The 12,219-nt window shown below is 37.1% G+C and overlaps 1 protein-coding gene across 1 annotated transcript in view; it reads left to right on the plus strand.

Annotated features, from left to right (window-relative positions):
• HEATR1 (HEAT repeat containing 1) overlaps window positions 1-12,219 on the plus strand; it is a 34,004-nt gene that overhangs the window by 14,378 nt on the left and 7,407 nt on the right. The window contains exons 20-33 of the mRNA XM_066315672.1: window positions 313-505; window positions 1,082-1,254; window positions 1,591-1,758; window positions 2,579-2,821; window positions 3,573-3,704; window positions 4,123-4,229; window positions 5,265-5,408; window positions 6,099-6,217; window positions 6,488-6,609; window positions 8,073-8,201; window positions 9,364-9,594; window positions 10,267-10,393; window positions 10,699-10,865; window positions 11,490-11,536. Of these exons, the coding sequence (XP_066171769.1) occupies window positions 313-505; window positions 1,082-1,254; window positions 1,591-1,758; window positions 2,579-2,821; window positions 3,573-3,704; window positions 4,123-4,229; window positions 5,265-5,408; window positions 6,099-6,217; window positions 6,488-6,609; window positions 8,073-8,201; window positions 9,364-9,594; window positions 10,267-10,393; window positions 10,699-10,865; window positions 11,490-11,536 (2,102 nt within the window). The remainder of the gene's footprint in view (window positions 1-312; window positions 506-1,081; window positions 1,255-1,590; window positions 1,759-2,578; window positions 2,822-3,572; window positions 3,705-4,122; window positions 4,230-5,264; window positions 5,409-6,098; window positions 6,218-6,487; window positions 6,610-8,072; window positions 8,202-9,363; window positions 9,595-10,266; window positions 10,394-10,698; window positions 10,866-11,489; window positions 11,537-12,219) is intronic.

Raw genomic sequence — 12,219 nt, forward strand, 5'->3', positions numbered from 1 at the left:
AACTGAGAAAAATCAGGCCATGCAATGCTGCTTGTGGCATTCAAACACTGTGAGGAGATGGAAGTTACTTAAACCTAATTAAATGTAGTAATGGAAAACTAAAGTTAAGAAAAAACCAAAACAAAATACAAATTTACTAGTTTTTCTGCCTGAAAGATACTGTTTTCTGTTTTTTTGAGACAAAGTTATCTTTTGGTGTACTCCTTTGAAGTGGGTAGGGTGGTTTATCCATGTTTTCAATAGTAGTTTGCCAAATAAATTTAACAAGTGCTTTTTAATTTTTTTTTCCTTTTCCATTGTGTTAAATCTAAGGTACATCTAAAAGATTCAGATGTTCTCTTCAAGTTCCTTTCCATTTTATGGACTTACAGTTACAACCTTTCAAATCAGCTGAACTATGAAGTCAATGCAATGCTGCAGACTCAGGCTCTGTATATTGGCTATGCACTGCTTGAATCAAAAACAAACAAGAAAAAGAAACAACTGCTATCACCATCATCTCCAGGTAAAGTAAAACACTATCTATCTTTAACTCTTATCTATCTATCTGTCTGTCTCTCATCTTAGAACTCAATCACAGTACTTTGTAATTTTGTGCAATTTTACTATATTCTGTACCATGAATGGTATCTGGAATTATTTATGTTTAGCTGCATTGGGCTGAGAGTTCAGAAAATCAGTTCTCTTGCTGATTCACTGGTGCAGTTCTCAAGTCCAAGCTTGAAGTAAGAGAAGCCACTTTTTTTTTTTTTTTTTTTTTTTTTTTTTTTAATTTTGAAAGTGTTCAAGGGGCACAGTGCTGTGCTGAAGGAGTCAGTTACAGGACATTACTGTCTGAGCATTACTGTCGAGGTGTGACAGTCAGTAGCAATATATATACTCTGAGCTTAAACATAAATATGGGGACTGTGAGGAAATTTAGAGTCATGAATCTCAGACTCGTGTTGGTTTTATGTACCCTAGAGGTTTACAGTGAAAAGATTTCTTAATTCCAAAGTAATGTTGATGCCTCTTCAGGGACAGCTACAGTAAAATTTTCCCCGCTCACTTTACTCTGTTCTTTTCCTCCTTCTCCTTGCAGTGGTGATATCTTTGCTAATTAACTTGGGTAGTCCTGTGAGTGAAGTTCGAAGGGCTGCTCTCAACTGCCTCCGTTCCTTGGGAGGAATAAAGGAGTCTCTATTCCATCCTGTCCTTCAGCATTTGGAGCAAAAGACAGAAGAGATTATATCTGACCCTACATACATAGCACAGGTATTTTTTTAATTAGGGTGTACATTAATACAAGTTTTGTCTGCTGCTGTGAGCTTGTGTGTTACAGAAAAGACATCAAGTTAACCAGGGAAGTTAATTGTCTTTGTATCCTATAGTGGACTGATTTATAATTTTTTTAGGAACTACAAAAATATTCAAGTGATTTATTACATGCAGAGAGCTGAGAACCTAAGAGGCATTAACAGTGGTTTATTTCCATATGAAGAACTCTGCTTATATCTAGATTGCAGTGTTATGAAAGCATCAAATAATTGTTGTTTCAAGTAATTTTTATTGCAAGAAAATAACTTAATTTTTACTTTGCAAATGAACTAGATTATGGGAACTCTATTGGAGGAGCTTGAGGCAGAGCCAAAACAGAAATCCCAGAAGAAAAAATTGTTGGAAGCTTTGGAAAACATACTTGATTGTGTACAGAGCCCTATTTTCCCATCATATATTGCAAGAAACTTAATGAAAATTCTTCATGAAATCCATGGTGAAGTAAGTGCTGCTTTTTGAGTTTTTTTATGGGTTCTGCACTTGAGTGAAATGCTGAAATCACATTTCTTTTAGTAATAGTGCTGTTAAATAACTCCATAATCTATTAGACTATTAGGTATTAGGTTGACACCGCAAATAATACACAGTGAAACTGCAAAGTATGGTTTAATGAAACAAAATACATTTTCCTGCTGCTTCCAGGAATGTAATGGCTGCAGAATTTTGCATTGGAATTTTTAAGGAAACTCCCTTGATATTACTTGATGTTGTTACAGAAGAAATGTATTACCTTGGTTAGTGAACACAGAGTTTTCTGTACAGAATTGCAAGGTATTAAGTAGTACTGTTAATTTCTTTTATATATATTAACCTGCATTTATCTAGCATATTCAGAACTCTCCAAGTGCTGCAAAATATGACTTCAAAGTTCAAAAACTGAATTAAATTAGACTTTTTATGTTCTGTTCAGCTGTATGTGTCTTGAAAAGATTGTGAACTGCATAGAAGGGATGAGTGGTTTTGCTTCACATTTGAGTTTTATGAAAACAGCAGTCATAAATGGGTGGGAAAATTACCTTGTTTCTGTACTTCGAAATTATGAAATACTGCTCTGCAAAGAATAATAGCTAAGGAGTAGATAAGCAGGTACAATACTCAAATTATGTCTTCTATTTTTCCAGTTGAACAGCTGTTACCTAAAATACTCTGTGCAGTGTGGTCTGAGAGAGGGGATGTTGCAGTAAAATGAAGCTGTGCTCCTGGAAAGTTGTTAAATTGAGAATGGATAAAAACATTTGTTACACGTTTTCTCTGTTTGCAGATGGTTCTCTCTCACCTCTTGCCTGCACTAGACCGTTTGCTAGAGAAGGTCTTCAACAAACCTGAGGCAATGTTAAAAGATGAAGTCATTCTCCTGCATCTAATCCTTGGAAAGTTTAATGAATATTCAGCAGCTCTCCTGTGCAAGGATCAGCAGAGTCTGGATTTATTTATCAAAAGTCTGCATGCTGCCAAGAAAATATATGAAGAAATTCCACCATTTCAGATCACAGCTCTTGGGCAGGTATGGCTTTATGAAATACCTTTTATTTATTTTTACGCTTAAAGCAGCTAGCAGTGTTTGAGATTGGATTTACAAGGGTTCTTTCTGTGTGCAGGCTTTTGACCTGTCTCTTTTTTTACTACAAGATTTTGATGTCTTCATAGTGTCTTTGAAATATCTGAACAGGCTGCAAACTTGGACTCTTAAAATTCTCAGGAGACCTTGCTGCTTGTTCTGTTTTTTGCATTTTGACAGGCACAAAATAGCAATACTACATTTGCACACAGATGAATTCCTGTATTGTTGCTGATACTACTGTTCCACAGGTTTTAGGATTTTGTCAGTCAGACAAGAGCTTTATTTAATGTTTTTCATCTCAAGAGAAATTGTCAACAAAATACAATAGGTGAGAAATGGTTTCATTTGAAGGAAGCTACAAATTCGGGCCTATAGTGGCCAGGTGTTGGCATGTACTTCCCAAAGGCTGGCAACAGCAAGTTTGTTCCCCACACTAGTCAAGTTGTATAAAAAATTTTAGAAATCAGTTTGTCTGTTGGATATTTCAGATGCATGTGATTTACATCTGTAAGATTCCTGGATATATACAAATACATAGTTAATATTTAAATTTTTGCAACACGGCCTGGTGGGGTGTGTCATACAGAATCCAAGACATTAATTCCACACTTTGCAATTTTGTTACCCTCTTAAACAGTTAAAGTAAACCTCTTTAAGTAAACCTCTCTGCCTCCTTTTTTTTCCACTTTTGTAGATTACTAAGCCATTCTTTGCAGCTCTGTCAGATGGGATGGTGCAACGGAAGCTACTAAAAGTACTGTTTGACTTACTCTTGAATTGCAAGAACCCACTTTGTGCCCAGACAATCAGCAGTGTGTTTAAAGGGGTAAGTGGCAAGCTCCAGGATACAGAAATATGTTCCAACCTGTTGCAGTGTGATTTTGTGTCACCTGCATTCAGTAACACTTGTTCTTTATATCATTTATAGTGGGAAAGGAATGGGAAGCTTTTTGGCAAATAATAGAACAGTGTTACTGGCATAAAAAGTTTGTTAAATGACTGCTTTTAAAAGATGTTTCTTTAAAAGCCACCTATCAGTCATTTACTACACTAAGTGAATGAATTCAGCAGAAGTCACTTATTTTCTGCTGCACTGATTTTCATTTTCTGCGATATGCCAGGAATATGTAGATTATATACCCATATGTGCATGAAAAGGATGTGTTCTTTAAAACAGGCAGGGCACAGATATGTGATGTGACAAATTCTTCATTGGTGCTTGCCTTGTTACTGTTTTGTTTCAGATTACAGTGTGTGCTGAGCAGATTGTCAGAGAACTGGAGCCTCCTGAGAAAACCAAAAGTCTGGCCACTGTTCAACAGACTAGAAGGCAGAATATGCAGCAACAGAGGTAAAATAACTAGAAACCCACAAGTGTTATCTGTGCAGTTTGAAGACACCACTTATCTTAATACATTGTATAGTTTGTACTGAAAATGCAAGCAACTATTTCTTCTTTTCCTGTCTGCAGTAAATAAATCCAAGCTACTTTTGGCATGAGAAAACCAACTCATGTCACTGTTTGAGAACTGATGGAAATACAAAGTATTTTTAAAAATCCAGTATATTTAATGTTGACAGTTGCTGTTTTAGAATCTTGACACAGTTGAACAAGATTCATTTTTGTTAATAGCAAGGTTAGTTTTAAATATACATGTATGGAGAAATTACATGCACTTGGCTGAAACCTAGCAGATGTTCATCGAAATATTTGTTAGTTGGCTGAAGAACAGTATTTTGTTTCCAATAAAATGGTAATATAATCACTAATTTTAGATCTTTGTCTTGTTTCTTCTCTCCATTCTCATAAGGAACTGTTTTGTTCACTGTACTTACTCTCTTTAAACTCTCTTTCAGCCGTATTGAAACAGGATATTGAGTTAATTTTCCTGGTTTGACCTAGAATAGCTTTTCTAATTTTCCTTCACCTGACCATTTTGAATAATCGTCACCTATTAGATTGACCCATCTGTAAACTGTACCTGTCACAGTTTACAAACATACAGGCTCACATAACCCCCATTGCCTGCATAGTCAGTGTGTTAACCACTAGTAGTTCAGAGAAGCAAGTTTCCTGGATGGCAAGCAGGTCATCATTTGGACAGTTACCTGGTAACAGATTTTTTTTTCCACTTCCAGAAAGTGTTTGCAAGAAACACTTGTTTTTTTCAAGTTCAGTCTGAATTTTTTTTTGTTGTTTGGAAATGTGTTGCTGCTTCAATCAAAAGCCCACACATTGCTCACCTCTCCAGGGAGCAGCAGTAAAGGACATACATTACTGTGTGAAGGAAAAAATGTCTTTTTTTACTTGGCTGTGTGAGTGTGTTTCCTCAAGCACTGCAGCATTTCCTTTGCAAATCCCTGATTGTTTGTCTTGTCTTTTTAGAAAGCCTCAAGATGCAGAATTGGCAGCAGAAACAGGGCAGTTCAGCTGGCAGAGGGTGATGCTTATTCTGGAGTTGCTGCAGCACAAGAAGAAGCTTCGGCGTCCACAGGCGTTGGTACCTGCACTTTTCAACCTTCTGAGCAGGTAATGGTGCCCCCACAACAGAGCCCTGGAGCCTTCTCTTCTGCAGCAGACACTGCAAGGCCTGGAAATGTGGGCTACTGTGTCTCTGCTTTGTTGCCATGTCTTGTAGCTTAGGTTGCCTTTTTCAATTGAGCTTGCTAATCAGAGGAGGGGAATGGGAAGTTGTTACAATTTGTTTCCCATTGAAACAGTAAGATTTTTACCTGATGCATGGTTTCTCTCGTGTGAAAACTTTATCAGGCAGAGGGCTAGGGCTTGGGATTGCCAAGAAGGATGGCACCTGTCCTAAAACTGGGATAATTTGCAGGACCCATGTCTTCAGGAGAGCTATTATAATTCTCTAAGCTTTGAAATCCCTCCCAACACATTGTGGAACAATCTTAGTCCAGTGCAGCCTAAGGAAACTATTGTTTTTCCAGCCAGCCTAATATCCAGATGGGGTGTTTGTATTTTTTTCTTATAGCTTGCTTGTACATAGACTGGCAATTATAGTCCAGGTTATAATCATGGTTTTGGTAGTGCATTGATAAATGTCTTCTATTAGACCAGGTGATGCATTTGAAAACAAAAGACATTTTGGAAGCCTCAGTTTAGAACCTAGGTGGAATTAAAATTGCAGTTTCTTATTTGTATCTTTATATGCAGTTTGGTCACTTATTCTTCCATCTGATTTTTTTCATGAATGTACAGGTGTCTGGAACCCATGGCATCAGAAGAAGAAAATATGGAATATACAAAGCAGCTGATCCTCAGCTGCCTGCTGAACATCTGTCAGAGATTGTCATCAGATGGTAGCAAGGTCCCAGCAGGTAAAAATCACCAGACTCATCTCTTGGTAATTCTCTCACCAAGTCAGCATTAAAACAGTGGTCTCTAACTTGGTTTTTTTCTTCAGTCTACACGATTTTGTTGAGGAGAGAGATTCCTCTATAAGGGTATACAATTTTGCCGTCCTAATCATTTTTTGTAGATGCATTAAGTATGATTTGCAAACTGAAAACAGTGCTTGGGTGTACTATTTATTCTTTCCTACGTGGCTGACCATTAATGTGCTAATCAGTGAGTATTTTTACCTGCAGATATCCTGGACAAAGAAAAATTCAATGTGGAACTGATAGTTCAGTGCATCAGGATTTCTAAAATGCCCCAGACACACCACCATGCTCTGCTGCTCCTTGGTGCTGTTGCTGGAATGTTTCCTGTAAGTAACACCTGGAATATATGCATCCACTCTTCTCTTTGGTTTCCAAATATTGGGTAGAGTGAAGAACATACACATCTGTTCTGTGGGGAGAAATTTGCTCAAAAGGAGCCAGAGGCAAAATGGACAATTCCCTGCTCTTTCATGGTTTTCTATTCCATTTTAGTTGAAAACAAATCTCTGTCTTGATGTTTTGGTCACCACCATTTATGGCTCACAGTGGAGTGCAGTAAAAATGGAAGAAGCTTTCTGACACCAGCCCTGCCTCGCATTCCCACTGTGCTCACAGTTCTCATGCCTTGTTTCTTCTTTTTTATATACAAAGGAAAAACTCCTGGCCTGATAGCGCATGCATTCATATAAGTTCCTACCTTGTACAACACTGAAAAATGTAATCGTAGTTGATAATAAAACTGGGTTGTTCTGATTTTAATTGGCTAAGAAACAGGCTTTTTCTTGTATGGACTGAACTTTGACTGGACAGTGTTCTGAGATTCTTTTGCTTTGAAACTCTGAACCAGCAAAATGTATCCAGGTGTGTCAAACTCAGTTTGCATCTTTATATTCATCTCAGTATTTTCTCCACACGTTTGAAAAAGTAGCATGTTTTCTGAGAGACAAAACTGTGATTTTTGACAAATTTTTGACAAATTTTTGGAGGATTTTGTGGTTTTATTGTTTGGGGTTTTTTTGTTTCCATCTTACTGCCATCACCTGTAGAACCAGGCATTTATTTATTTTACATTATTATTGGCTCTTACAAAATTTTCAAGGTCAGAATACAAAGAAACATTTTGTATTCACCTCATCTCACTTTTAAAATCTAAAACACTTCTTCCAGTCTCTAAAACTAAATGAAAAATATGCCCGTAATTTATTGCTCGAAGTCCTAGCAAAATCTAGGAAACCAGCTTTTGAGCTACATGACACCTCTAATCCAGCCTTCATAAAATTGGTTATATGATTATAGTATAGGCCCCCAAAAAGCCAAAACTTGAAATGAGCATGGTTGGTTTATACTGTCTGACTGTGGATATTGCAGGTATTTTACAGATACAAAAAAAGATGGGTGGGAAAATCACTGGAATCTGTGCCACAGTCACATTTGTGCTTCTGCAGATCTCCTCATAACTGCTTTTACTTGTATTCATCTGGCACTGAGTGGAAGGATACAAGGTGTTCTATCACACTAAACTTCCAATTTCCATTCTGTAATTACTTGCTTAGATGTGTGTCTTTGTTTCTAAATCATGTTTAGAGCTCTACCAATCACACAGTAAGTAACGTTAAGGGACAATATGCATTTAAAACTCAATTAGGGAGATTTTTGGAAGATAATCATGATTCTCCTTTGCTTTTTTGGGGTGTTTTTATAGGAATCTAGTGTCATTTGTTTGAATGAAAAACGCATTAAGCTATAATATGCACAGCGGCACAAACTAATTTCATCTGTTCTTTTTCAGGATAAAGTTCTTCACAACATTATGCCCATTTTTACATTCATGGGAGCAAATGTCTTACGTCTGGATGATACCTACACTTTCCAAGTCATTAACAAGACAGTGCAGATGGTTATTCCTGCTCTTATACAGGTACATCTGTCTATTTAATAGAAAGACTATTAATTAAGTAAATTATTTAAAATATTGGTGGTGGAATAAGTTGTCACCTACTCTAGGATTATTCTGATAGACATTAAATTGTATGTAATATAATGTAATTCAGACTCTGTCTCTGACCAAGTTCATCACACTGCTGCTTCTTTTCAGTCTTTTGAGTTCCTGTACTTTATAAATGGTTTAGCCAAAATTACCACAACTAAATGTGGAGAGGACCTGACACATACTTAAAGTTCAAGCTTTTCATCATAAAAATAGCAGGCAAATTCAGTAGAGGAACCATTGGAAGGAAGAATCTGGTTATTAGTCCTATAACATGTCTTGGTCATAGGAATAGTAGACATGGTCCTAAAGAAGTGGAAGTGCTTTTATTCTTCCAGCTGATGTTTGTGGGGCTTTTCTTGGGTTTGCCTGGACTTAGATAAAAAACAAAAATAGATCCTCATTTTTCAAATCAACTTTTTGTTCATTCAGATTTCACTTGCACCTAATAAATCTTAATTCTTGATCATAATTTGATTTTAACATGAAACATTATGTATAAATGTCATGTAAAAATGCATTGGGGAAAATTGTCTTCAATAATGGGCTGAAGATTTCCCAGACTATTTTTAATTTTATGAGTTAACGTTTTTCATCCTCTTGTAGTTCTCTGTTATATAAGAGAGACAAATTGATTTCTTCAGATTTTTCTTTAAAACCTTTCCTAGCAGCCCAAATTATTTGTGGCACACGATTATTACATGTGGGAAGAGACTAGTGTTATTTGAGACCATGCAGGCCATGTATATTATTTTTCCTAGGCTAAGGAATCTAAGACTCTAACTGAGGCAAAGTTTTTTGAAGGATGTGGCTTTGCTTTCTCTTGAAAATGTCTTGTTTGTTTCAGCTGATGCCAAGTAGAGTTCCTCTGGGTTTTTTTCTTCTTTTCCCTCTTTTTAAAATTTTATTTGAAGCATCTTCCTTTAACACTGGAAAGGAATTGTATGATTAAAAACTTTATGTGGGAACACTTAAGTTTTCCTTGAGATTATGCATTTGGCAGTGCAGTTATCTGGCACATATTTTCTGAAGTTGCCATAAAGACTTGTACCCCTGTGCAGCAACCTGTCTTAACTGCTGTCTGTGTGCCCAGGCTGAGGACAGTGACTTGTCAGAGTCCTCGGGGAGCGTGCAGGAGGTGGTGATCAAGATCATTCGTGTGTTTGTGGATGCCCTGCCCCACGTGCCAGAGCACCGGCGCCTGCCCATCCTGTCCCAGCTCATCACCACGGTGGGAGGAGACAAATTCCTCTGGGTTCTCCTGGTGCTGCTCTTTGAGCAGTATGTCACCAAAACCGTGACAGCGACGTCAAGCACAGACAAGGTTAGCAGGCTGAGGGGTTCAGCTTTTTCCTTGAGAGCCTGATCTCTTTTGTTCATGGTTTGCCTTTAAGAAGGTTCTCAGTAACCTGAGGTTGTGCTGGAAAAGGTAGTGAGCTCTGGATTTGTGCTACAGCAGAACTTGACAGTTATGTTGACTATGACTTGTACTGTACATTCAACAGTCTTATGTCCTGGAGCCTGAACAGTAAATCAGATCATATTGTACAGCAGTCCTTGGTCTGAAGAGCTGATAATCTATTTATGTAGTGCTTCGATAGTAATGAAGTTGGGGTTTTTTCTTCAGCTGTGTTTGTGAAACCTGATACTGGTCTTTCTCTACAGACCAAGATGAAAACCCCGTCAAGTTTTTTATGTAGGCAAACCCTGAGATTACATGAAAACATAGTTTATGGGGAAAACAGAAATAATTATTAAAGGAACATTTAGTCTTTGCTGCAACAGTTTATTCTCCTCTCTCTCTGCACCCTCTGGAGCTGCGTTCTCTCCAAGACATTGCTGCTTTTATCACTGGTGTTAATCCTGGTAGTCTCCAGCTCAGCACTGTATTTTCACAAGCTCACTGAGGAGGTTTTGAATATTTTTATTATTATTAATAGAAATATTCTTTCTTAATCCTTGAAATATTTCTTTGTTTTTTCTGAACCATTAACAGGATGCTGTTCTGGAGGCAGACACTGAATTTTGGATTTCCATCTGCTGCGAATTTAATGTACATTCACAGTTCCAGAGTGTGATGAAAATAATTCAGTACCTGACAGAGCTGCCAGAGAACAAAGAAGGTAACCACAAAACAGAGCCAGCAAATGCATGTAAACCTTCCTAATATAAGAGGCAAGGGGTAGTGGTTTTAAACTAAAAGAGGATAGATTCAGACTAGATATAAGGAAGAAACTTCTTACTCTGAGAGTGGTGAAGCACTGGACTAGGTGTCACAGAGAGGTGATGGATGCCCCATCCCTGGCAGTGTTCAAGACCAGGCTGGATGGGGCTTTGAACAACTGTAATTTTATGTTGTTTTTGTGATCAGAAATGAAATATCTGTTTTTTCTTGGATGCAAATTTGTTTTGTCAATGTCTTCAACAGATGATCCTGGGACAAAAAAGTTAAGAACGTGCAAGACAAAGCCAAAAAATCAGGAAGGGCAGCTCTTTAACGTGGAGTCTCACTCTGACAAACAACTCCGGCATTTCAAATTCTTGTCAGTCTCCTTCATGTCACAACTTCTGTCGTCTCAGAGTTTTGTGAAAAAGGTAATAATGGCAGTTTGCTTCTAGACTGATCACAGTAAGTGATTGTGCCATATTGTAATAGCTGAGGTGTAATCTACTTTTTAGTATAACTTTATGTTCAGAGGAGTGGCACTGTCCAGTGTATCTTGCTGACACCTTTATTGACACAGTTTTGAAACCTCCCAGTAATGTTATTTATATTTTAATAAGACTTTTCCAGACAGACTTCATTTATTGACTGATGCATAGGTAACCAAGTGACATTCTAGTCCCAGTGTGTTCCCACTGGCTTTATGGAGCTTGGCATTTCACTCACAGCCTGTGTAACTCCAAATTCAGTGTGGGATTCATGCTGTTAATTGAAAAGACAAAATGTTATGTATTTCAGGTTTTGACTGTGGCTGGTAGTCCCAGTTTTTCAGCCAAAAATCATCCACCAGCATGAAATATATTTGCTAATGTGATTGCATTGCCCAAGGTTCTCAGGTTTCCTTCTCGAATGATGGCTTAAGTACAAATGTAGGGACCCATAATTACCATGTTAGTGGACATTTGACTCAAAAAAACCCAAATTTGTGTATTCTGGCATTTTAGTTTAATGAGGGGAGGTAAGTTTCATATTTTCATTCTTGCTTTTTAAACCAGATAGTTGAATACGAAGAAACAGAAGAGCTGCAGGAGTTGGAACAGAGGTATGCTTTAAATATGCCCTACTCTTATTTTTAGCTTTTACTGCAACCCAGGAATATCTTTAAGTGAACTGCCATTAGAATATCTTCTACTCTAATAATATTTTTTTATGTCCTCTGCGACGAGCAGTATTTATTTGCAAGTTACTTGGTTTTGGTTTGGTTTTTTTCTTTTAAAAGAATGTGGAGCTCTTTATTTCTGAAAGATTGCTCTATCCAATATTAAGGGTTTTTTCCTGTATTTTGATAGACGTTATTTACATGCTTGGCCATAACTGTCATGCTATTCATGATTCATTCTGAATCACTAAAGGAATTCCAGATTTTTAACAAAATATTACTGGTTTATTAGTAGAGAAAAAAAATTAATCATGGTTCACAGGTGCCTCTGTATTGGTGCAAGTGCCAGTAATCAAAGATCACAGTTGTATCCTTTGTGCTGTAAAAGCCAGTGATATGAAATTGAGGGTTTCTTTTGCAGAGGCCTAACTTTTATGTTTGTTCCAAGAGAAAAAGTGTGTAAGATTTATTTTAAATGCTGTGTTCCATGAATGCTCATTTTTAACTTTTTTCTTTTTCATTTCCTTGTATTTTTGTTGTCTTCTGAGACTTTATGCTTTCCAGTAATAACAATGGACTTCTTTAGTCTCCTTGTTACTTACTAAAAGTTACTTCTTTTCTGTCTA

The sequence above is a fragment of the Sylvia atricapilla genome, chromosome 3, assembly GCF_009819655.1.
Source record: "Sylvia atricapilla isolate bSylAtr1 chromosome 3, bSylAtr1.pri, whole genome shotgun sequence".
Taxonomy (NCBI): Eukaryota; Metazoa; Chordata; class Aves; order Passeriformes; family Sylviidae; genus Sylvia; species Sylvia atricapilla.